Source organism: Lontra canadensis, unplaced genomic scaffold, assembly GCF_010015895.1.
Source record: "Lontra canadensis isolate GAN:19392208 unplaced genomic scaffold, GSC_riverotter_1.0 scaffold2, whole genome shotgun sequence".
Classification (NCBI taxonomy): Eukaryota; Metazoa; Chordata; class Mammalia; order Carnivora; family Mustelidae; genus Lontra; species Lontra canadensis.
This window is the reverse complement of record NW_022630996.1, coordinates 29,685,067-29,712,434: the sequence shown is the minus strand read 5'-3', so window position 1 is coordinate 29,712,434 and position 27,368 is coordinate 29,685,067. Positions and strand designations below refer to the sequence as shown.

At 37.3% G+C, this 27,368-nt stretch overlaps 1 protein-coding gene across 1 annotated transcript in view; it reads left to right on the top strand.

The window, feature by feature from the left end:
- ZNF277 (zinc finger protein 277) overlaps positions 1 to 27,368 on the top strand; it is a 102,523-nt gene that overhangs the window by 48,241 nt on the left and 26,914 nt on the right. The window contains exons 2-4 of the mRNA XM_032871232.1: positions 9,998 to 10,199; positions 15,494 to 15,582; positions 15,961 to 16,043. Of these exons, the coding sequence (XP_032727123.1) occupies positions 9,998 to 10,199; positions 15,494 to 15,582; positions 15,961 to 16,043 (374 nt within the window). The remainder of the gene's footprint in view (positions 1 to 9,997; positions 10,200 to 15,493; positions 15,583 to 15,960; positions 16,044 to 27,368) is intronic.

Below are 27,368 nucleotides of genomic sequence, written 5' to 3'. Positions count from 1 at the left end.
TTTCATAAATGGTCTTCATTTTGTTGGGGGAAATGTTCTTCTTTTCCTAGTTTGTTGAGTGTTTTTATCCTGATTAATTTTCATATGCTGAACCATCCTTGCATCCCAGGGATAAATCCTGCTTGATTATCGCATATAATTCTTTTAATGTGCCGTTGCATTTGGCTAGTATTTTGTTGAGGATTTTTGCATGTGTATTCATTGGGGATACTGGCTGGTAGTTTTCTTGTAATGTCTTTGTCTGTTTTTGGTATCAGGCTAATGCTGGCCTCATAAAGTAAATTTGGGAGTATTTCACTCCTCTGATGTTTTGGAGGAGTTTGAGGAGGATAGCACTAAGTCTTCTTTAAATGTGTGGTAGAATTCTTCTGTGAGGTCATCTGTTGCCAGGCTTTTCTTTGGAGGTTTTTCATTAGTGATTCAACCTCTTTATAGGTCTATTTACACTTTCTGTATCTTCATGATTCAGTTTGGCAGGTTGTATGTTTCTAGGAATTTATCCATTTCATCTAGGTTATACATTTTGCTGGCATATAGTTATTCATAGTAGTTTCTTACGATCCTTGTATTTCTGTGGTATCGGTTATAATTGCCCCTTCTTTCATATCTGATTTTGAGTCTTTTCTTTTTTCTAACTAAAGGTTTGTCAATTTTGTTTATCTTTTCAACACACCAATTCTTAATTTTATTGACTTTTTGTATTTTATTTTCATTCTGTCCTAATCTTTATTATTTCTTCCCTTATGCTAATTTGAGTTTAGTTTGTTGTTCTTTGACTAATTCCTTGAGTGAGATTGTTCATGAGATCCTTCTTCTTTTTAACATAGGCATTTACCACTATAAGCTTCCCTATTAGTCCCGTTTTTTGCTGCATCCCAGATATTTGTTGTGTTTTCATTTTGTTAAGTCTTGTTTTGTGACTTAATATGTTGTATTACTTCCTTAAAGACCTTCTGAATCTACTCACAACTTCCAAATAAAATATAACTCCTTGGACTGGCACTAAGGCCCACCAACATGTGGTCCATCTACCCTTGCAGCTTTTTCTTACTTAGACTCTAGCACTAATTGGCTATTTTGGCTTTTTAACTACCTATATATACTTGATGAAATTCTTTACCATTTCAGGAATCCTCTATGGAGAATTTGCTTCGTTTCTCCTGATTTGTGTTGTTTTTTTCCCTCCCTATTCCTTAACCCTTGATTCCTATGGTGAACTTTGCATATGTTGACTAATATAATTTGTGTAGTTGTCTCATATTTACCTCTAGCAACTTGTTCAGGATAGGGATTTTATATTAATAATCTTCATAGTTTTGATAGTGTCTAACATATACTTTCTGCATAGTAGGCACTCAATTTTAAAATGGTAAATTTAATCAAAAATTTTCATCTTAAATGTCAAGACTTAGAAAGTGGTCAAATAAAATTATACTTGCTTAATTTCTTTCTCTTAATTTTATCTGTCACAGTCACATTTAGAAACTCATCAGAGAACTTGCTTTTTATTTAAAATTTTTCAGTGTTGGGGCCCCTGGGTGACTCAGTTGGTTGAGCATCCACGTCTTGATTTTAGCTCAGATCATGAGATTAAGTTCTGTGTTGGCCTCAGTGTTGAGTGTGGAGCCCGCTTGAGATTCTCTCCCTCCATCTTCCCCTCCCTCACCCCTGCGCAAAGCTCCCGTGTTTTTGGTTCTCTCTCTCTCAAAACAAATAAAATAAAATAAAATAAAATTCAGTGTTAAAGAAAATTGGGGGTACATGAATGCATTCATAATCTCTCATTGTTTTTCTTTTTGGATGTTTTCTTTCAAGTCTTTTATGTGGGTATATGTAACATGTATGTGTGTGTGAGGAATTGTATGCAATTCATTGTGGATTAGGCTCTTTTCAACAAATATCAAACATCTTTTACAGTATTTCTCCACTGTCTTCATAATTGTCATTTAGCAAATGCATGATATACAGCACAGATACACCATAGTTTATTTTTTTAAAGATTTTATTTGAGAAACAGAGAACACAAGTAGAGGAGGGGCTGAAGGAGAAGAGGAAATAAACAAGCAGACTCCCACTGAACTGATGCAGGGCTCAGTCCCAGGACCCTGAGATCATGACCCGAGCCAAAGTCAGATGCTTAATTGACTGAGCCTCCCAGGCACCCCTGCCATATTTTAAAAAACTGATTTTCATTTGCATGACACTTAGGTCGTTTCTATTACTTTGCTTTATAGGCAATGTTGTAATAAAGTTTTTATAGCTTTTTGCTCGTGTTAAATTAGCTCCTTAAATTTCTAAGCACAGGTTTAAGGGTTGAGTACGTGTTTATAACCCTGTTTCCATACCAAAGGCTGTGGCAAACCCACCAGCTATAGTTGAGTGTACTAATTCAGCACAGCCTCCTCAGCAGTCTCAGTGTGGTGTCAAGAATGTAATAATAACACTCACCTAAGTGCACCCCCCTTGCCCATATTCCCCTACTCTTAGTAGTTGTATAGTAAATTAATCTTTTTAATATGAAGTCTCAGTAATTTACAAAATGAATTATTAGCCCAAGGGTAGTTAAATAAGGGTCTTACATTCTTTTTTGTTTGTTTGTTTTTAGATTTTTATTTATTTATTTGAGAAAGAGTGAGAGAGAGAGAGAGGGCATGAAAGTGGGGAGGGTCAGAGGGAGAAGCAGACTCCCTGCCAAGCAGGGAGCCCGATGTGCGACTCAATCCTGGGACTCCAGGATCATGACCTGAGCAGAAGGCAGTGGCTTCACCAACTGAGCTGTCCAAGTGCCCAAGGGTCTTACATTCTTACTCTGAGCTTTAGAGATAGGTTATAGTTAAAAAGACCAGACCCAGTCTTATCCATTTTCCAAATACATCTGTATGGGGTGCACACTTAGAAATTAAGGAACTGGCAAAAAAAAAACAAACAGACAGGAAGTAGAGATCCCCCTTTTTTTTTTTTAGCTACAAGAGAAGTACCCTCAAGAACTTAGAAATAAAGTTACCTTCTTGGAGTTTAACTTTCAGAATAAAACTAAGACATAATAAATGAGGTTAAGTTGGCATCGGAGTCCTATGGAAAGGGATGATGTTTGTCAAATCAAAAGCTTAGAGAACAGGCCTGAAAAATATTATCTGACTTGATAAAATACTAAAGAAAGCAATCATCAAGTAAATTACACTAATATAAATAAAGAACAAATGTAAAAGAAATCTTTACTTTGGAAATTAGGTGTTTGTTTATAGCATTTTCTAAGTTAAAACTACAAAAACAGAAATACCTTGCCCATCTTTGTTCCAGATTTTATGATTATCAATTAGATTATCAGAGTGGGATAAGAGTAGCAACTAAACTTATTTGATCTGGGTTGAGTGTATCACCACATTACGAGTATATCACCAAAATACTGCTTTTTTTTTTCCTTTAGAGTTTCAGCAGTGTGATGGTAGTGTGCAAAGCAAAGTGTGGGTGCTTCCTTAAAGGGCTTGAAGGGATGTGTGAGGTCTTGTGCATTTCCCCATGAAGGAATGCTGAAAAACTTCTCATCAATTATTTGTTGATATGGGCTTTTCTCATTTGACTTAAGGGGGACAGAAACCTCAGAAGCTTCTTATTTTTCCTTCAAAGCACCAGCAGCTTTTATCTACTTGGCAGAAATGATACACTGTAAAGTCTAGGGTTGTCATTTTAGCACACAGATATATTATGAGTTCGTGACTGGTTTTGTTTCCTCAGTAGAACCTTACTACTCAGAGTATGGCTGCGGATGAGCAGACTGACATCACCTGGGAACTCAGACATGGAGAATTTCAAGCCTTTTTACCTCCTAGACCTACTTTGTTAGTTCATGTCCTCCAAGAAGCACACACTAAGATGGGATTTGACGTGTAAGAGATTTTGGGGGGAGATACCAGAGAGGGGAAAAGGAGAGAGTGCTGGAGGAGGTAGCAATGTAGGTCTGACCCCTGTGAAGGAAAGAGGGAAGGAGGGGTGGTGGAGGAGACTGTCAGACTGCGGCACAGTTGTAAGCAAGTTTCTGACAAGCTGATGGGAGTCCTCCAGCCAATGTCACATGTCAGTGAAATTTCATGTCTCACAGGAACCGGTCTGCATTACCATTTCTGCTGCCTCTAATCATTTACTGAGACCAGCCTGTGGAAGCTTGGCTTCAGTGCAAGTAGTATTTCAGAGCATAGCACCTGAGACTATCTTTCAATTATGCTCATAGCAGCTAGAGATTGGATTGGCATGTTTCCCTGGCCCCCACACCTCCTGAATCTGGATCTTCATTTTAACAAAGTCTCCAGGTGAATTTTAAGCACATTAAAACTTTGAGAAGCAGGATTCTAGAGTAATAATTTGGCCCTTCGGGGATTTACCCAGTCAGTAAAATTATTTATAATCAGCATAGGATCTCCTCAAAAATTCAGTTCTCTTGGGATGGTATTTTTTACAGTTCATCTGAACAGAGTTGCTGTTCAAAGTGAGAACTAGAGCAGATAATTTGTTGTTGTTAATTTATAACAAATGTGTGAAGCAGATTTGGGGCCAAAGCAGACTTTCCAAGATGCTTTGCCTCTTTGCTGAAAGGAGCTAGATGTAAGTTTATTTCCTTTTGCCTTTTCAAGTTCAAGGTCCCTGTAGCAAAGAATTCTATATTTCTGTATTTATTTATTTATTTTTTTACCATGTGGTAAGTTGTAGCTATGATTCTTTTTTTTTTTTTAAGAATTTATTTATTTATTTGAGAGAGAGAGAGTGTGAGAGAGAGAGAATGAGAGGGGAGAAGGTCAGAGGGAGAAGCAGACTCCCCATGGAGGTGGTAGCCCAATGTGGGACTCCATCCAGGGACTCTGGGATCATGACCTGAGCCGAGGCAGTTGCTTAACCAACTGAGCCACCCAGGCGGCCCTGTAGCTATGATTCTTATGGTGGCAGCTAGAAATAATCTCTTGGACAAATCTTACTGAGTTATCTCTGCTGACCCTGTGCTTAGTATTTGAGAAGCTCTCTTTAGGACAGAATACAGTACCAGGTAAGTTTTGCCACAAGGCCTTGTTCCCTGTTTATAGACTTTCCATGAGTTCATCATACTCTCACATTTAATCAAGATGTCCACAATCCCCATGGAATCATCCTTTGAACCACTGATCCTCAGACTTCAGTTTAGGAACTACTGCTTGGTAAAAGTTACATTTCCTCAGTCCACAACAAAGTCTTGAAATCATTACTTTTCAAAAGCCCTCCAGGTGATGTAATGTCAACAGATTTGGAAACCACTACTCTAAAGTAAAATATACTTAAGATTCAGACCTTTCCCATAGAAACATCCTCTGATGGAGTGGTATAATTTACTCTGCATTCCAAATGCCTCTTGTCTCTTGTCTACTGGCCAGTATGCATGAAAAATTTAAAAAAAAAAAAGAATTCCATAATACTTGTTACCTTAGAATTTAGTGTAATTTTTGCATCATTCTTTATTACCAGTGGGCTCGTTATACCAAGGCCCACAGCACTAAAGATTTGGATGTAATTATTCTCTGTTTCTCTCACTTCCCTAAAGTCAGACAGCCACAAGTGTTCCCTGAAATGGGACTTACCTAGAAGCTGAGTCCTTTCAGACATTTATAAAATACTCTCTGTAGTTCAGGAAGTCTATAGTCTACACTAGAGATATGAAAATAAAATTTAGTCCTTGACCTTGAGGAGTTCCCAAACTGTCCTAGAGACACATATTACAACAGAGATATTTGCTATTGTTGGGCATGGAGAGATGGAGTGAGTCAAACCCTCAAGAGGACTTGGGGGGTTGGGGTGCTAGCAAACAGAGGAAATAACACAAATGCATCACGTGAAACTCCAGTGACTGCTGCCCTTGTCCAGGACCCATGCCAGGAATATCTAACTTTGGAACAGGTCACGTGGGTTCATCTAAAGCTTAACTCATTATCCATCCCTCTCTCAGAACAAAAACACCTGCTTTTCTACATATATTTCTAGATTGGTAACTGGCACCTCTCATTCATACTGCCTCCCCAGCCAGAAACTCAGAAGGCATCCTAGTTGTCTTCACTCCCTATGGCCAACCAGTAATCAGGAACTGTCAGTGTAATCTCTGCAGCCGCTCCTCTCGCCATCCCCTCAAAGCATTGCTAACATTGCTGCCCCCATCCTGGACTCTGCAGTCATTTCCCAGCTGGCCGATCTCCTCATCCTGAGACTTGTCCCTTTCTCATCCATTCTCCCCAAAGTGGTTTAAATGTAGGAGTGGCTCTACTTCCTATAGGAAAAGGTCCAACTTCTTCAGTCTTATGTATAGGGTAAGACTGCTAATGCTTAAGCCAGACCACTTGGATTCAAACCCTGCTCCACCACTTACTAGCTATCTAGGGCAAGGCACTTAGTCTCTCAGTATCTCAGTTTCCTCAACTATAAAATAGGGAAGGAAATGGAATCTCTGGCCTAGGGTTATAATGGGGGTTGACTGGGTTAATACTACACGTATAAAGTTAATACTGCACATATGAAGTACTTAACAGTGCCTTGCACAAATGAACTCACAGTGGTGGTGACAGTCCTGGTCCGGTGACACAGTATACATGCCGGATAAATAAAGATGACCAGGACTCATCTGGCCTTGCAGGGATTAACAATCTAAAGTGGGAAAAAGAAAGACAAGTCGGTAAACAAATTACTTCTTTTGATCAATGCTGTTGTAAATTTGAGCATGATGATAAATGATTAATGAGTCAGAACACTAAAATCTTGTTGTCCAAAGTGTTCTATTAAAATTTTTATTTCTGGGAGTGCCTGGGTGGCTCAGTTGGTTGAGTGTCTAACTCTTGATTTTGGCTCAGGTCATGAGCTCAGGGTTGTGATATCAAGTCCCTAAGTTGGGCTCCGGACTCAGCGTGGAGTCTGCTTAAAGTTTCTCTCTCCCTCTCTGCCCCTCGTCCCTGTGCAGATGCTCACTCTCTCCTTCTCTCAAATAAATAAATAAGTCTGTAAAAATTTTTGTTTCTTTTCTGGATTACAGAGTAACTTGAGCTCCCAAAGCAACGTAGCACCCTCTAAACCACAAGTTCTTCATACATGAAATTTACATATATATCATTTTGTTCCTATATGTCTTTATAGTAACCACAAGCAGTTTGGTTCTAGGATGTGTGAACATTTAGTTTCATTCTCTCAAGAATAATTTGAAGAAAGAGAAACTGGACTTTGAACATACAAAAGGGAGGAGACGTGAACCACAGAAGAACATTAGAGAATTTATAGTGAAACTCTGGGAAAGCATACAGACAATGATGGAGATAAACTGTACCCAGTGGTTTTTGGAGGAGGTGGGGAACTGAGATTTGTGGAAGTAGTGTTGCGGAGACTGCAGGACACCGGCAGAATACACAGAAATTGGGTGTGGCTTGTAAACACATATGAATTCAAAATAGCACTGAATGTATACAGAAAAACAGATTTGGGGAAATGACTTTTGGGGCAGAATAGTGTATTGTTTGAATTTAGTCTTAACTTACTGTGTTTCGGTCCCTTGATTTAACTTTTCTAAGTCTCAGTAGTCTCATCTGTAAGATGGGGATTATAATAGTACTAATTGGGAAAGGTAGCTATGATTGAGAAAGTGCCCTGAAGGCCTCTGCTGGTAATTTACAAATATCAAACACTTAGTAATGTTAGCTCTTGCTATTGGTGATGATTAATACATTGTTTTCTGTAGTCAGACAAAATTAATTTACATATACATCATTCAATTTAAGGGGGAAGGGTGTAGGATGGTATCTGTTATTTTCTAGATGGCAGCTAATGTTCACTAATGGTACCTTTATTTAGAATATATGTTGTCTTTTATTGTCCCATTCTAGTGAATGTAAAATATAGTTTCATAAGTATATTACCTCTCTTCCCCTGTCCTATTTTTAACATGAGGGTTTAAGTTCCTACATAATTTAACCTACAACTGAAGAACTATAGAACTCCAGAATCCCTTGCTTCCATTGCATAATTTAATAAATGTAATAGTTGGGGCCCCTGGGTGGCTCAGTGGGTTAAAGCCTCTGCTTTTGGCTCAGGTCATGATCCCAGCGTCCTGGGATCGAGCCCCGCATCGGGCTCTCTGCTCAGCAAGGAGCCTGCTTTCCTTCCTCTCTCTCTGCCTGCCTCTCTGCCTACCTGTGATCTCTGTCAAATAAAAATAAATAAATAAATAAATGTAATAGTTGATAACATCACTTTTGTAAATAGTGCTTCTTGAAGTGCTTGTATATTTTAAATAGTCTCTCCATTGTCATATATATCCTATTTTCACCTTTTATGGTATTAAATAATTTTATGGAACTAAGATAAAAGTTTAATTTAGCATACTTTAATATGAGCAGAGTATTTTGAATCATGTATTGAGGACATGTCCTTTGGAACACCCTCCCTTCCAGCTCAGTTAAGTGACTCTCCTATCCCCATGCTCGCATAAACCCTATACATTCTGTCTCTCTATCCTTTCGACTGATTTGTACTGTCAAACAAGTTGCAAGCACTTTAGCCTTGATAATAAGGATCCTATCATGCAACATTAAGCAGAAAAGACCAGTACTCAGAAGCTACTACTCAGCTGATTTTTGTGGAGTGAATGAATGCTTACCCAGTGCTAAGGCCTGGTTATCAGTGCACCAGTGACTGTTTCTGTGAATTAGGCAATTAAGAAGCCCTTTAGAAATAAGGTAAAGTAATATAAAAACAAGAAATAAAATTAGTAGTACACTAATTCCAAAGACTTTTTTATGGAATAACTTACTTACTTTCTTTCCTCCTTTCTCTCTCTCTCTCTTTCAACATTTATTTATTTTAGAGAGGGAGGAGAAAAGAGAGAATTGAGGGGAGGGGTAGAGGAATAAGGAGAGACAGTCTTAAGCAGACTGCACTGAGCACAGAACCCAACATGGGACTTGATCTCAGGACCCTGAGATCAGGACCTGAGCTGAAAACCAAGTTGGGTGCTTTACTAACTGCACCACCCAGGCACCCTGAAATAGCTGTCTTTCTTTATGAAGAAGATTCCCTGCCCTTCCTCAGATATTAAATATCTCACCCTAGTTGCCTAGTTAGTTACTACTCGGTACCTTGCATAAGGTGATAGGTGCGGCCTTCCCCCCTCTGGAAGACTGAAGAGGGCTCCTGACACAACTGGCTGTGGTTTGAGTCCTGAATTCAGAACTATAGACCTTACACAGATCTACTCTTAAAGATACTATAGATGATGTTAGGAAAATGAACAGTATCAGCAGGAAAAATGTTTACTATGTATGTCTAGTAAGTCAGCATTCATCTCTTTGTTCACAAGAACTTGAGTTATGGTACGTAATTGTGTAACAAAGCAAATGGTAGACATAAGTCAACATCAAAATTTGCCACCTGGGCCACCCAGCACATGCTGTGTCAACCAATATGAGAACTATCTTCTTTGCACATGACAAGTAATCAGAAACAGGAAAGAGTTTGCAGCTGCAACAGGAAGCAGATTAAAAGACTGCCGTGTATCATCTGGAGACTCAGTACATACTGTTTACTTACCATAATGTGATGACTATCAGCCATAGGTCACAGTCGAGCCATAGAACCTTAACACAGCATTTTGCAGCAGTCCCCCTGCAAGTACCCCCGGAATTGCTGCCATTGGACAGTGTCCAAGAATGCTTGAACAGCTGCTCTAACAAATGGGTTTTCCCCCCATTCAAGCCGGCGAATGGGGAGTTTGAGCTTGCCTTGTTACACTCCCTGCTTCTAGGTTGCAGAATCCATTTAAAAGGATAATAAAGTATCCTGTACTCTGGCACTGTGTATTTTTCATTTTGGAAAGACGTAAATATCTTTAGGATCCTTTTAATGCAGGAGGTGAGAAATGATCCTAAAGAGTTGATTTCACCTTTTTCCTTTTTTTCTTTTTTTTTTTTTTCTTTTCGCTTTTGTTTTTTCTTTTTCTCTCTCCCAGACAGTAAGGATTGTATCCTGGAGCCGCTTTCCCTGCCAGAAAGTCCAGGTGGCATCACCACTTTAGAAGGTTCTCCATCTGTGCCTTGTATTTTCTGTGAAGAACATTTTCCTATGGATGAACAAGACAAACTTCTGAAGCACATGATTATTGAACATAAGATGGTCATAGCTGACGTCAAGTTGGTTGCTGATTTCCAAAGGTAAATTTTGCGTTGTCCCTAAAAGAATTAAATTCGGTATTCCATAAAGGAAAAACATAACTTAAAGATAAGTTTATATATAAAAATATTCCTATGCAAATGTAAACATTCATACTATTTTCCAAAAATTGTTGGGAACAGGGGGACCTTTGGTTGGAGCCTGTCAGGCCAAAAGAGTAAAGAATTATTCAACGAGCCAAAGTGGTATAAGCGTAGATCGCTGTTGAGGTCAGTGAATGAGGTACTGAGTGGAAGAAGATGAAGAAGATGAAGAGCAGAGACATAGAGGTTAGTGGTTGAGGAAATGCCAACCGTGGGCATATGTGAAATGTAGGAACTTCACCTAAAGAGCCAGGACCCAAAGTGAGCTAAACTCCAGTTTATGAGCAGCTGACTTAGAATATCCATACCAACAGACAGGTAATATAAGCAGTTACTCATTGTTTTCTAATTCCTAATTCCTAGAAGTGATTGTCCAAGAGAAATGCAGTTATGTTCATGTTGTTATTAGTTGACACTTGGAAGCATTTTTCATATGCACATTATCATGGTAATTAACTGGTTTTGTACAATTACTAAAAGCATACATTTTGGTGTATCTGGCCGAGACCCATTTCTAGATATTCTGCCCTGATTTCCATACAAAACATTGCAGTAGCCCAGATGTCGTAATATCTCTGCATCTAAACGATGTATCTGCCAGACCGCATTATTCCTAGCAAGCAATTTCTTTCTTATGATTGGTCCTGCAAAGCAGCAAGCTATATTACTAAGATTGAACTGTGAAACCAGTCAGGCCTAGGGTTGAGTGAAGACTTGGTGACTTCCTGACCATGTAACTTCTAACAAACAGTAGTACTTAAACCACTCTAAGCAACAGTTTCCTCAGCAGTGAAAGGGGATAACACCAACTCTCATAAGATTGTTGAGCATTAGGTAAACCAGGACGTGTATAGGACTGGCCAGTACCTTGGACATCTTTTATATCCACCAGATGGTAGCCAAAAATTTCATTATATTTTTATTACAAAAGATACATATTTGAAATCTTAGTTTTCCACAACTATAGCTTGAATTTTCCATGGGTATTATGCTGGTCTGAAAACATAATTATTATATATCAAATATAACTTTTGAGAAAATTTAATTTAGGATCCTAAATACTCTAAACTTTGAGAATGAGTTTGTTTTTAAGTTGAAATAGCCGGGAAGCCTACGGGAGTAATACTATTCTCTAACCCTTCATCTTCTTCTCAACTGCCTTGCACCAATACAGAATGTCTGTTGAGTGCTTTCTGTATTATTATGACCCCTCCTATCCACTCAGCATTGCGCTTTTTTAGATGTTGGTGTTGTCTGGTCAGGAAGCAGAAAGAGAATGTGAAGGAGAGTTATGAATGATATATGCTACCAACTAGTAGGATAAACTAATTATTACATAATTTCAGAGGAAGCACTTCATACTTCTCATTCCCATTCCTTAATCTTTATTTTGAGTTAAAATATTTGTGTTTTTATATATATGTATGTGTGTGTATGTGAGTATTTTGGGAGTACTCTCATATATGATTTCTAGTTGTATGTAGTCAGGTCTGTTGGATTTGTTGTAGATACTTTTTAGGCTAGAGATCTTCAGATTCTTACCAAATAACCATTGACAGAACTATCAAATGAGCTATTCTTTGATAAGTTGTATAACTCAGCTTTTCTTTGATGTAGATCAATTCTCTTACCCCACTTTATCATGTAAATGCAAATTCTTCCTCAGGAATTGGAGAAAAATATGATGACCTACCAGTGATAATTGGAGATTTATCTTTCCTCTAAAATCTGTGAGGAATATCTAAATTTGAGTTTATATTTTTTCCTTTGTGTTATGTATAATAGCTAAGTAGCTATATTTGTGCTAACCTTTCTTTTTTATCATTGATATTAATCTCATCTGTATGTGGGCAGAAAAAACAAATTATTTACTAGGTCTCAGACTTAGGAGTCAATAATTAAATGTTGAAATCAATCACCCTCTAAATGCAGTTATGTAGTAAAATAGATGCTTTAATTAAAAAGCAAAAGATACTTAGCTGATATATGTATATATACATATGTATACACTTTCTAAATAAAATATGTGGTAAACATGTACTTTTAAATTTGGAAACCTAGCTTTTCCTTGTCAACTGTCCTCCCAGTAAGCTTCACTTTGGTGGTTACTTCAAATTGACCAAGAACGTATGTGAATAAACTCTTGCTTTTAAATGCTTTTGGATTAAAAAAATAAATAAAAAATAAATGCTTTTGGATATATCCAGTCTCCTTTAGATAATACCCTCCTACTATTTAGGAAAACTAAAAATTCCTCTCCAAAACAATGCAAACATTAACTACTTGTGAGAGTTAAGTTGGAATCTTCTCAACATTATATGACTTTTTCCTAATGTCGGAAAAGTCTCAGGGGTGGGTATATGTGTGTGTATATGTATAGATTTACATGTATATGTGTGTGTGTATATATATGTATGTGTACATATATAGCTTCTCAGAGAGGAATTGTTTCTTCTGAGTACAGTAAGTAATAAAGATGATAAATAATAGGTGAGATACTTACCATGTTCTTTATAGGAAAGAAACTATACATTTTCATGTTAAATATATTTAACATTTTATTGGAAAAAAGTTAACAGTAAAACTTTCTCAGAATAAAACAAAAATAGAAATCTTTCCTTTGAGCCATTTAACATATTTATTTACACTGAGCCATTTACAAGCTTTATACAGTAAATAAAATTTTTCCAGAAGATAAATGGTAACTCCTTAATTCTTGCCCCTTTCTATATTAAGTTCCAGTCACTCAGTACTACTTAATTAGCAACCATATCTCAAATCTTTATGCCTCTGTCAGAAAGTACACCAATTACAGTCAGGCTGGGCAAGCAAGACTACTAGAAGGATTTTTTTGGGAAACAATTCAATGAAACATGATTGAAATTCTTTCAAAAGAAAAAAGTATTTGCTGATTACCTAATAAATACTCTTATGGCTTTTTAATGAAGTATAAAATGCTTTGATAACTGTCCTCCAAATAAAGAAGTCATATCACATGTCATTTATTGGCTGCCTTTAAATATTGAATGATTGCAGCTGTAGCTTTAAATACACTAGAGAAGTAAAAACATGAAGAAGAGACACACTAAGTGTTCCCCTAACATTGAATATCCCCCAGATGGCCTCACTGGAGTAGTAATCGGGGTGAGGAACCTCTCCATGGTGTATTGTAGCGGTAGCCATGATGAAAACTCTGTATCCAGCTTGACTGTCCTGGTTTTTGTTTAAGTCCATTATCTTAGCACCCAGTTCTGCTGTATGAATTTGATTAGTCAGAAAATGGTTTGTAAGAACCAGTATGGTTTGGAAGAACAATCCATCTTCTATTCCTGGCGTCTCTAATAGAGGTTCTTCTGTGTTCTTCATCCCTGGTACCAATTTACAATAGAAATATGCTGAGGGGAAAATAAGGAGAGTGGCTGGGAGTATCATTGTTATGTTGTCTTCTCTTTCCTTTTATTTCCCCCTTTTTTTCTCTCCGCTGGTTTGGTGGTAAATTGTGGGGAATGAAAAAGAAGAGAATAAGAGTAGCTGTTTAAGATACTAAGTGGACAGTGCAGTCTGCCCTCAGTGACCAGAGAATAATGTTTCTCCCTTTTGTAGGTACTTTTCTTCTTTTCATCCCCATTGATGGCTCCAATACACACTTGCCTTCTGCATCTGACACTTCTAGTGTGGAAGCCAACAAGCTCGCCATAGTGTCAGTGGTTATGGTTTGAGGGTGAGCTGGAGCTTCGGATACGTCATTTTTAGATCTCTTAAAATAAGGTCTTGCACCATCTATAAGGAAAGAGTTCTCCCCTTATTTAACCATCCAGGTCAACAGTATGGTTGTACATGAGAAGGAAGAACTAAAACATGGTTCTATTTTCATATGTTATTCTTTTACTTCTTTTCCTTATATGTTCCAAACTCAGTCTTGTCATCTGTTTATATTTTTCTGTGTCACAGTTCTCTCTTTCTCTCAGACCTCTCCCCAAGCACTTTTTTTTTTCTTTTTTTTTTTAAATACATGAAGCCCTTTCTGTAGAGCACCATGGGGCTAGGACATTAATGTTAAGAAAAAGGGAAAGAAGAATTAAAAGGAGACAAAATTGTGAGAGTTGAAGGCTACTAAGAGAAACTTACAGGAATCTTTAAACACTCTTCTACCTCTTAAAAATATTTCTTGTTAACCTACTATGTACAAAACACTGCTAGTTGCTCTACCAAGCCATTTAAAATGTCCAAATTTTTACTGTCTGTTACTAAATCTATTTCGATAAGTCCCATCCCCTTCAGGGGTTTTTCTTTCTCTGCTCTAAGTTTTTTTGGTTGTTCTTTGTTGTTGTTGTTGTTGTTGTTGTTGTTGTTGTTGTTCTTTATGTATCAACCATATAGCCTGATAAACGGTCAGCTATAAAGTCAACCTTTCCATGTCTCTTCTCCCCATAAAGGAGGCTACCTTCTTGTCTTGGTACCATTTGATAAATGAGATTGCAATTGCCAATATAAATCCTGTTAGATAAACAAAAAGATGAACAGGTCATTGAATCCTGTCATCTTACTCCTTATTTCATCAGACAATGCCGGTCCGAGTGTTAGGTTATGCTTTAAAATTTACACAGGGTGCTGCTTCTAACTCCACTCATTGGATATAATTGTAAGCTTGGCTATTTTTCAAAAAATCTGCCTCATTTCAGCCACAGCGTGCACATACAAAATTTTTCTATCTTGTCATATAGGTGTTGAATTTAGACTGACATCTCATTGCATTTTTTTTTTTTTGCCTTCAGTGCCTTTTATGTGTAAGATAACCCCCCACTTTTCAATTTATTGGAAAATGTGTGATAAAGCCTATTTAATCATTGTTGCATTTTAAATTCACATAAACTTAGATGTGATTTCAGAAAAACTTCATTATCACCTAAAAATAATTCATTTTAACTTCCCCATATGTCTGTTTATTGAATTTGGGGATAGTAAAGTTTAATCATGTCCACGCCTTTACAGAGTAATTTCATTTAATTAAATATTTATTTCATATTTCTACAGTGCTCTACTGCATTTCCACTTACAAATTTTCTAGCAGTTCTCAGTCAACATTTGATTTATTATTTTGGGATAATTAAATGGTCTTATAAAACCTTATCACTCTATAGTAAGTAGAATATTGGGTCTTCTTACTATCCTTTGTTTTTGATTATTCTAAGGTACATTTTATATTGGAGGAAAAGGTTCACTGAACAGCCCATTACAGATTTTTGTAGTGTGATAAGAATCAATTCCACAGCTCCACTTGGTAAGTATACATCTTAGCTACCATATTTTCCCTATAATCCAAAAATCCAAAGAAATAACCTTACTTCCTTAAATTAGATATCTCTCACTTTCGTGGTAGCTAAAATTAAATTGCTCTCTTTATGTTGCCTAACTTCAATATGGCTAAGCAGAACTATATACCAGAAGAGAGATTCTAATGGACATACATATATGTATGTTTTTTAAAGGAATAAATCCTTCTGGAGAAAAAAATGATAAATACCATTTCTTATTTATTTTCCTCCCATCCAAGTACTAACCAGGCCCGACCCTGCTTAGCTTCCAAGATCAGACGAGATCGGGCAGGTTCAGGGTGGTATGGCCGTAGACCTTATTTATTTTCCTAATCTCTCAACAGAAGAACAAGACAATTACTTTTTGTTATGTGACGTTTTACCAGAAGATCGACTACTTAGAGAAGAACTTCAGAAACAGAGACTGGTAAGAATGGTTTTAGAGGATGAACAATGTTTTGGAAATACATGTAAAATCACTTTTGTTCTTTTTTGTTTGTTTTCACTTTTTAATCTTAAAACTTTCAGACATACACAAAAGAGGTAATACATAAAGATCTTAAAACAGAAGATAAGTATACACTTGATTGAAGATTAAAGCGTTCATGTTAAAAATGCAGTGAGAATTTTTTACTTTGTTTGGCTTCCTGGATTATCTCTAAAATAACAACAAAGCTTACACATTTTAGTGTAATTTTAGCTGCCTGGCACATGCTAGGGTTCAGCAGTCGTGGAAAAATGCCCTCAGCTAAAATTGAGTTGAATTAATTAACTTTTTTTTTCTCCTCTTCACTGGAATGTGCTATGTACTTCTTTTATACCCCTTTATGAATTAAGCATATGGTTTGTTCATAGTAGCCTTTCTCATTTTCAGCTTTAATCATAAGCAAGCTAATTTGAAACTCTCAGCATTTTTGGTCTTTAAAAAGGGTGACAACGTATACAAGTGTGAGCATTTTTATTTTCATAAGTTGAACAGAAATTTGTTCATTTTTTAAAGTTAATAATTTTATTTAAAAATATACAATTTTCCATTATTTGTGATTTATTCTCAACTATTACTTGAAAATGACTTGCTCCTCCTTTAGTGGTTACCTTTAAATATTCCTTATGTCTTTGGATTTGGCTAAATAATGTTATGACAGAGAGCTGTGATTTCATTGTTTTCTGCTAAATTGTCAAGACATGGAAAAAGAAAATCCATCAGAGTCATAGGATTAAGGAAGCCTCCTGAAGCACCTTATATTTTGTAAACACTACAAATGAATATTTCTCACACAGGGAGGAGAAAGGATATTGTTGGATGTTGATTTATATGTCAAAAAAGTTATGCTTTTACTGTGGCAACAAACCCAGTAAAGAAATGGGACTTCTTAAGTCTTTCTTCTTTCTCTGTTGTAGTGTCTTTTTTTTTTTTTTTTTTTTTTTTTTTTTCTCTGTTGTAGTGTCTTAAGCAATCTACAAAACACGGATGAATTTGCAGTCTTTTGGAGGGGGAGGTTGTTTGCTTGTATTTACTCATAATTTTTTATTGCTTTGGGTTTTCTCACTGTCGCTCACAGTGGCCTTAATCAAGAATGATCAAACTGACATAATCCTAGTGCCCCAAGGATTTCTTTATATCAAACCCTACTACTTCAGCCATTGCTATTACTCTATACACAGAATCTTTACTGTATGTCTGCAGATAGATGCAGTCCCAAAAATATTACATCTCTAAAATTTAGGTGATCTTTTAAGATTCTGACACCCATTTCAGCATGTTTGTTTTCTTTCTCCCCAAACCACTGGCGATTCTCCAACACCAGCTGTGTGTCCTACAATTCAACTCAATTCTGACACTATCTGCCCAGAGATAGTATCCAATTCCACAGACTGAGGGCTCAGTCCCACAAAACTACCCTGCCGTTCGGATGACAATTGCAAGTCCAGGTTGCTACCTGTGCTTCTGACCCACTGACTGTAAATCAGAGGTTTCCGTGACCCCCACCCCCTTGGGTTTCATTAATTTGCCAGAGCAGCTCCCTCTAGGAAACCAGTTTACTAACAACATTGCCAGTTTATTACAAAGGATATCAAAAGAATATGAATCAATAGCAGATGCAGAGATACATACAAGGGATGAGATCCCAAGCAAAGGAGCTTCTGTCCCTATAGAGTTTGGGGCCCGGCAAGACAGCACATGGACGCGTTCTGGTTCATCAACCTGGAAGCTCTCCAGACCTTGTCCTTTTGGGATTTTTGTGGAGGCTTCATTATTGAGACATGACTGATTAATTCATTGGCCTTTGGTGCCTGAACTCAGTCTCTGTCCTCTTTCCTAGGTAGGAGGGGTGTTGCTGAAAATTGTAACCCTCTAATCACACAGTTGGCTCCACTGGCAGCATCCCTCACATCCTTAGGTTACTTGTGTGCTTTCCAAAAGTCACTCATTAACATATCAAAAAACACTTTTTATAGCTCTGAATACTTAGGACTTTAGGAGCTATGTGCAAGGACAAAGACCAAATGTGTGTTTCTTATTAAATCACATCATACCTTGTTACTAACTTTGTAGTCTGACAAAGTGGTAGATTTGATGAAAGTGAGTATTATGGCAGCTAAACAAAATGTGAAATATATATGTATATATTCATTGAATTCCTGCTTAACTAGATAATCATACAAAGGAAAAAATGCAAGGCATGGCTCCTATGATAGAAGAGCATATAGACTCTAGAGGAAAAAGGCAAATATGTGTTCTTGTCTCAGTACTGGAGATGATAGAATATCATGTAGGGTTTGTGAAGATGAAGTAGATATTGCATGTAATATACTTAGAACAGTATCTGCCACATAAAAAGCACTCAATAAAGGTTGCAAATAACAATGATAATACTGTATCCTAACAGTGAAATGGATTTGGGCAATTGGAGAGTTGTGAAAATGAGAGGAAAAATGCATGTGGATCTAAGTATTCAAGATGTCAGGAAAGTTGATTAAATCCAGTCTGCCTAAGATAGAAAGATTTTTGGAGGAGGGGTAGGATACGGATTTAGAGAGATGAGATGGAGCTAAGTTGTGGAACATTGACTTTGTAGTGATAAAGACCCATCGATGTCTCCCTATTGTCTATGGGAGTTAAGTGGAAAAAAGGTGATAAATATACCTATGTAAAAATCCACTTAACGCTGACAACTCTGGCAAAGAGCAGAGCAACGTGGAGACATGGAAAGAAGCTAGCAGTTACTGAGAGCCACCCATATGCCATTCCTTGCCTTGGGTCGTTGCTTCACGTCAGCCCTCTGAAGTAGCTATTTAAATGCTGTTCTCTTCATGAGGAAATTCTGTCCTAGAAAGACTCTTTTGCCCAGGACCACATAGTGAACAAGAAGCAAGATGGGGCTTTAAACGAAATGTGTGCCTTTTTTAAGAGTGCCGTGCCAGTCTAGTAGTAAGTACTTAGCTTCCCGTATGCCTTACTCTTATTCTAGACTCTGGGAATTGCTCTGTTTGGATGCTCAGCATTTGACACATCTGTATAGGGAAGGGATTTAGGCTAGGACTGGAATTTAAGGAAAACAGGAGATTTACAATAGGCTGCTGCTGGGAATCATGGTGAGAGGATCAAACAAGGAAAGATTTGCCAAATAGCAGGAAGACAGGTGGAATTTGCAGTCAGGCATTTCATCACAGTTTTATGCTCTAAACTATGGAAGCATGAAGTTGGTGTGGGTGATGTTCGTTTGCAGTGATGACAAGATATCTCTCTTTTTATGTATAATGAGCTCTACATTATCAGTAACAGGCATATCCGGAAAGAAGTCCAAACAATCCAATGAAACAATTCTGAGCAAAAGCAATAGTACACCTTTTATCTTTCATCAAGGACAAAAACTTTTTCAGCCACTTTAAAGAATATGAATTGGTGTACCATTCCCGAAAGGTGCTTTGTCATCATGTATTGGAACTCGTGAAGAGATTTATGCCCTTGGTCCTTATTCTCCCTCTAAGAACTCGCCGGAGGGGAATCATACACCCAGAGGGTTAAGTCACCCACTCTGCCACAGCTTGGTAGTTTTTTCCTTATTTGTCATTGATTGTATTTTATCAAAGAATTTCTCTTCATCAGAGTTTCAATCTAGCTTCTGAAAAATGTAATTTAAACCAATTAAGTTACATTATGATACTGGATATATAATGTAGTCCGTGTTTATAAGTGAATTCAGTTCAAGTCCATGAGGGAGGGACCCTCAAACTGGAGAACTCATGTAGCATTTTTTCTCCTGATTTACATTAATGGTAACTCACATATGGATTATATTCTTTGATATTTCCTCTCTCATTTGAAACTCTCAATAAAGCATTTAGTTAAATACTTCTGTATGATTTGAGTTCAAATTGACTTTGCCACTTCTCAATATATTGCTAAGTTCGTGTTAGTATTTCCCCCATTTTTTAAAAAATTCCTATTTCTATGTGAGTAGTTGGACATATATAGAGTCTAAAGAATTCACTTCAGGTTACCATAGCAGATTTAAGGCTAGAACCATATTTCTTTTTCCATTTTCTTGTAGACCTCACTGGTTCCTTGTGACATTTGTGAGATTTGTGTGTGTTCCCAGTTTTCTTTTTGAAAAGCTTGATTCCTACTTAACACTTCTTTTATTTTTTTTATTTGTGCTCAGAAGGGAACTGCAGACTAGGAAAGATTCTCGAGAGTTTAATAGTTTGTATACCTTCTTTTCTTTAGCTTTCTTCTTTAAAATGTTCCCTTAGGTGCTTGGGTGGCTCAGTCACGTAAGGACCATCAGACCAGTTTTTGTTTGGGTCATGATCTCAGGACTCGCATCAGGCTTGACGCTCAGGGATTCTCTCTTTCTCCCTATGTCCCTTCCCACCCACCCCCAACCCCCCACGCTCAAAGGAAAGAAAATCTTTCTAAAAATAAATAAAAATGGGGGTGCTTGGGTGACTTAGTCAGGTCATGCCTTTGTCCTTTGGCTCAGGGGATCATGATCCCAGGATCCTGGGATTGAGTCCCACATCAGGTTCCCTGCTCAGCAGGGTGTCTGCTTCTCCCTCTCAGTCTGTCGCTCCCCCGTCACACGCACACACTCTCTCTCAAATAAAATCTTTTTTAAAATAATTATTGAAATAAACAAACAAACAAACATGTTTCCTTGATCTCATCATTCTGCCTTCATATCCTCCAGTGGCCCTTTAGCCCCTTTTCTCTTCAATGGGTATGTATAAGTTTCTCAAGGTCGTTCCCTCATCTAGACTGTGCGCTCTCATAACTATTACCGCTACACTGAAGCCTCAACTATTGGTGCTGGTGCAGAGTAGGCAGGGAGAATAAATACCTGTTGATTGAGTTCATCTACAGCTTTCATCTTGGTTTACCTCTAAACCCCAAATCTAGGGCGCCTGGGTGGCTCGCTCAGTTGGTTGAACGACTGCCTTCGGCTCAGGTCATGATTCCGGACTTCCAGGATCGAGTCCCGCTTCGGGCTCCCAACTCCTTGGGGAGTCTGCTTCTCCCTCTGACCTGCTCCTCTCTAATGCTCTCTCTCACTCATTCTCTTTCAAGTAAATAAATAAAATCTTTAAAAATTTTAAAAAAAAAATTTAAACCCCAAATCTAACTCTCCTTCCTTATACTAAACGTCTCCATATGGATTTCCAGTCAACACCTTAAGTTGAATGTGCCTAAAACTGAACTTATTTCTTTCTCTTTCTCTACTAAAATTTATGATTTGCCTGTTTGCTTATGTAATGGTACCACCATTCTTCTGGTTACTCAGTTTGGAGATTTCTAGGGTTATCTTTAACTCCTGTCAGTTCCACTTCTGAATCCCATTTTCATACTTTTCTTTGTAATCTTCATGCCTTTTATCTTACCTTGCCTGTGGACTCACCTCTCCAATCAATTGACATTGCTTCCAGAATTTTAATATAATCTAATATTTTAATATTAAAACATATAGCAGATTATTTTATTCTGCCAAAACCTGCAATGTTCTTTATCATCTACATATTCTTAAGATTTTATGAGCTAAGCCTGCATTTCTAGTGCCTTTTATCTTTCAGTTACTCAGTGTTCAGTTTATTTAATAAATATTTATCTTGTACCAGACAGTGTTCTAAATGCTGTTGTTCTAGCAGTGGATGAAATGGGCCATACTCCCTGCCCTTGTAGAGAATGCAGTCTGGTGAAAACACTACTTGTCTCACATTTACTCAAATGTATTAGGTACTTTCATGACTCTGCTTCATCAACCAGGAATGCCACCCCACCAGTCCACCTGTATAAATAAAATACCCCTCAAGATATTGCTTAAATGCCACATTTGCCAAAAAAGCTTCCAGATGCCACCTATAAGAATTAATGTCTTCAGAGTTCTCTTAATACACTATTTTATTTGACTTTTCAATTACTGTTATTCAGAAATCTATCTTCCTTGTTGGAATAAATGCTCTTAAGGGTTGGGATTGTCCTGTTTACTTTGTATCTACTCTGAGCCTTCTTCATAAAGGTTTAACTTAAATTTTAATCCTCAAGTATTGGTGAGATGGGTCAATAAACCTGTATAGTCAGATCTCCCTGATTTTTTTTAGATCTCCCTGATTGTTAAAAGAGATATAAAATAGCAAGGCAGACATCTTTAATTACTGGGTTACACCTTAGTATTAAAAGCCACTAGTTTTTCAGTTGGCCCATGGGAAAAGATGTGGCATTCATAAGCTCTCAGTAACAAGATGTAATTTCAATTAAATTGGGATAAGGAGAGATATCCATTTAACTGCCTGGAAGTTTCTCTTTTTTAAAAAATCACTATCATATCACCTTTTTTAAAATTTTTTTTTAAAAAATGTTTGATTTTAATGCTACTTTATATAGTCCACCTCCCCCCACACACACACACAATCAAAACAACAACAAAATGAAATTGTGGTTCTCCTACTAAGATTTTTTTTCTTCCTGGCACTTTTCTTTATATATTTTAGAGATTTTTAGTAAAGGATTAAATTATTTTCTATTAGTGTCTTCAAAGCAAAAAAGTCAGTTTACATGTATATGTTTCTGGTGTAATTCCTACCCTTGTAGCATACTCCTTCTGATTGCATCTAGAACAACTTTCCCAAATATAATATGATATTTCCCATTGAACTATAACATTATTAACAACCAACAGAGATCAAGTTACCTAAAATGACCACTGAGCAATTTTAGCCTTCAGATTAATGTTTCTATTTAGCAAATAAATATAAACCCAGTCTGAAACTATACTAAACTCAATCCTAAAGTTTACCACTCTGAACTCCTTTAACAGAACTTAAAAATTTACATGCCATTTTTTATACATATTGGCTCTATGAAATCAGTAAGACAATTAAATTATTTCTGTTTAAATGGAAAAAACAAGATCAAGGTTGTTAGGAGAAGTGTTCAAGGTCACAGTTATATACCATATAAAATAATAAGGGAAGCATCCCAGACTCCTGCTATTTCCCAAACCCGGTGCACCATGCTTTTTTCTAGTTGTACCAAGATCCTTTATCTAGTTTGTTCTTACTTCTTTTTTTTTTTTTTAAGATTTTATTTATTTGACAGACAGAGATCACAAGTAGGCAGAGAGGCAGGCAGAGAGGGAGAGAGGAGGAAGCAGGCTCCCTGCTGAGCAGAGAGCCCTATACGGGGCTCCATCCCAGGACCCTAAGATCATGACCTGAGCTGAAAGCAGAGGCTTTAACCCACTGAGCCACCCCAGTGCCCCTGATCTTACTTCTATAAGCAAAAGAGACATTTTCTAAATTGACCTTTGTTATAATGAATAAAAATGGATAAGTGGGAACATAGACACATATGTAAATAAGTAATAGTGTTTTGTATCTACTGCTAAGATTTTTTTTTTAAGAAAATCTAATTTCAGACGCCTGGGTGGCTCAGTGGGTTAAGCCTCTGCCTTCAGCTCAGGTCATGATCTCAGGGTCCTGGGATCAAGTCCCACATCAGGCTCTCTGCTCAGCAGGGAGCCTACTTCCCCCTCTCTCTCTGCCTGCCGCTCTGCCTACTTGTGATCTCTCTCTGTGTGTCAAATAAATAAATGAAATCTAAAAAAAAAAAAAAAAAAAATCCCATTTCCTACTTTATTATCTTAAGTCAGTGGTAGGTAGTAAACTCTTAATTCTTTGGACCTAAACTGCTTACATTTTCTTTTAAAACTTGAAGATAATATGTTTTCAGAGTTTTCCCTATCTTTAAAGAAACATAAAGGTGTATCTGACCTTGAGTTTTTCCAAGAAAATGCTTCCTCAGGGAGGTTATACTCTACTGAGCCATGCCCTGGATGCTCTCTCCTCTTCCAGTGTAAGAGGGGGGCATTTTGCAGTCTCCTGTAGGCACTTTTCCGTTATTAAAATCCTCCTCTTCTTGCCTACGCTAGATTCCCTCATATCTTTGGTACAAATGAAAATTAGACTTTTCTAATTGGCATGTGTTTAACTCTTGCAGTTCTTTTTCTTCTGTCCTTCTGTTTTTCTTTTTTTTTTTCAGTGTAATGGTCTGTTCCCTGTTAATGGTTACTTTTATGTAATTTTTTTCTCTACTAGTTAATTCTGTCTCTTCTGTCTCTTCCTTTCCCTTCAAAAAGCCACCTCATTGCGACTCCAAGAAGAAGAAAAATGCTTTCTGTCCTATGTAGCAAGCAGATGGTTGTTTCTGTTATCATTGCTGTTTCAGAAGGGGTGGGAGGTGCTGATGTCTTTTAAGAAGGTGGAATATTAGTCACATCAAACCTCGTGGATTTGTGGGAGTATATCATAAACCAGTTAAGAAATTTCTCTCTGGCTTTTTTGTTTTACTGTCTTGCTTTAGCCATTGACATGTCTTTTCTCATTTGTTTATTAAGATCCTTGATGTTATTGTCAAAGTTAACTTCCTATCAGCTCTCATAAAATGCTGATTTATCTTAAGAAATGGTATTGTGTCATTGATAATCCTTGCTTTATTACAGTTATTCCTGCCTCTACATGTGGATCTGTGTTTTTGTTTAAGTATACTAAGTATATTGTATGGGTATATTACGAGCATGAACTCAAAATGCCCAAGTCATCAGATTCCGGCAGACGGGTTAGTCTTTCCTGGGGCTACCTAACATTTTTAGACCCTTAAAAAGGAATTCTTTGGTGAATATGTAACTTTTTACTTAACGCCTGCTCAGAGGGCTTCTAAAATATTTAAGTAAGTTGCCGGCAAGTTCTGTTCTGAATGTGGTTGAAACTACGTGAGTATCTTTACACAAAATTAATTCATTTCCATTTTACTTTGTTAATCAGACTTCTCTCCATTCCTTAAATTGGTGGAAGTTTACTGAGCTTTCTTTACTTTAATTTCCTCATACTGAGTTTTTACGTTAGAGAAAGGTTGTGATAAGCCTTCACCATAACTCTGAGTGAGATCAAAATGAAAATACCATGCTTACTATAAGAAGATATGAGAAATGGCAGAAAGAACAAGAAAGGATGGTGTTATTTTTTATCCTTCCTGACTTTGAAACGATTTGAAGACTATTTCAATAGTTTATATAATGTTCACTCATTCATTTTCATATAACTCCAGTAAATGAAATGTTTCCAATACTTTCAAATTTATTTAGAATAAAAATCCAGGGTTCTTACCAGGATCCCAAAGGGTCTGGTGCCTGTTTCTCTCCCCAACTTTGGTCACCATATCCAGCCACATGGCCATGTCTCTGTCTCCATTCCTTAGACACAAGCTCTTGCCAGCATCACTTGATGTTTGCACCTGCTATTGGCTCTGTTTGGAAGGCTGTTCTCCAAAATCTCATGGCTTTTCTGAAGGGGAAGAGAAGAGTTTTTAGAAAAGCTGATATCTGAAGTAAGCCTCTAGAATGGAGCTGCGGATAAATCAATGCTTTGAAAATGCTTTTGGAAGAAAAAGACTTTTTTTTTTTAAATTTTATTTATTTATTTGACAGAGAGAGAGAGATCACAAGTAGGCAGAGAGGCAGGCAGAGAAAGAGGAGGAAGCAGGCTCCCCGCTGAGCAGAGAGCCCTATGCGGGGGCTCAATCCCAGGACCCTGAGATCACGACCTGAGCCACCCAGGCGCCCCAATAAAGATATTTTAAAGAGTAATTCCAGTGACTGAAGTGACTTAGGAAGAATTGGTTTCTATAGAGAATTATTAACTTTAGCTATCAGCTACAAAGTAGACATTAAAACTTTAATATTCACTGATCAATTTACAAGAACTTTTTTCTCAGTGAGTGGGAAAGATTTAAACCTATTCTGAATTACAGATTATGACCAAAAAGAAGGTGTAGTTCACAGTGCCCAGTATAATACCAAAACTTCAGTTAACCTTTGGGAAATTTTTGCTGAGTAAATGGCATTTGTTTTAGCCAGCTGGAATGTTCCAAGTCACCTGTTTTCACCAAAAAACAGTATAAAACCTTCTCTGTGTTAATTTCAATTCATTTACTCCTTTGGGACAGTGGGGGTGTGGGGAACAGGAAATAGCAAACAAACGTCTATGGTCTCCTTTTTATGACCAAAGATAGGTGAGGTACCATTCTCCATGACTTGATGTCAGTTTCTCAAAGGAGTGCCAGCCCAGAATCTCCAATGCTATAAGAGCTGCAAATGTTCACGCTCTTAAAGAGAAAAGGCTGATCAGTGTTCCATCTGTATTAGGGGGCTTTGCCATTTGGTGTGCAGTCTGGGTTCTGGTACTGTAACCAAGTCTCTTCAAAAGAAAGCTAGTACTTTTTGACTCATTTATATCAACAGTACAGACCTTTTTCTGCATCTGACTAACGTACTTTTTAATATTTATTACTTTTCTTTTAAACTTCCATTTTGTTGATGTTTTACTGTTTTATTTTTTACCCTGAACTTATATTGATGGCTGAAAACTTAAGTAAATCTGAATTCTAAACTGTTCCAGGATTGATTCTTCTTCAAGGTTTTAACTCTATTAATATTCCTAAATGTTCATGCCACCATCTCTTTTCTTGAGGGGATGATCTTTTGTAACCTCTCATAGAAATAAAAAATAAATGCACCCTTGACCTTTGCTGCCTCCTTTCCCTGCTGTCATCCCAACAGATTGTGGCCAGACCTACTCCATCTTTTAGAAAGAATAACCATCCTTTCCATAAATTTCAAATGTCTTTATTATTTTTTTAATATTTAAATCCTTTAATACCAGAATACATGCCTATAACTTGCTTCAATGTTCTAAGAAAAAATGTGTTGTAGAACTTGCTTGGCAAACTGCCGGTTAGGGTCTCCTGAGCCTGTCTTCATATCCAGCTCTTATACCACTGAACACTGTTGTACACTCAGAAATAACTCAGGAATGATATTTTATTTCTCAGTAATTCTTGCCCTCTCCCTAGCCTCAGAAAACCAATGCTTTGTAGCAATGCAAGGTTTGGATCCTTCCCCCAGCGGCTTCTGGCTTTTGCTTTGAATGCCAAAGAAGGGTCCTAGAAATCAAGTGGGTTTTGTGCCTGCTCACCAGTGATGGGCTGTTGTTCATATTTCTTTCCCCTACTGCCAGTCTTTCTCCTGAGAACTTGAAGGAAACCTGTAGAAAAAAAAGAGCTGGACCGTTTTGTGGCAAGGGTTCCCAGGGACTTACCCTTTAAAAATTCTGTAAAATTTAAGCTTTTTTTTTTTTTTTTCTCCTTTTCTCGAAGGGGAAATAATTTGTGTCTCTGTCCCTCCTGAGAGAGGTTTAT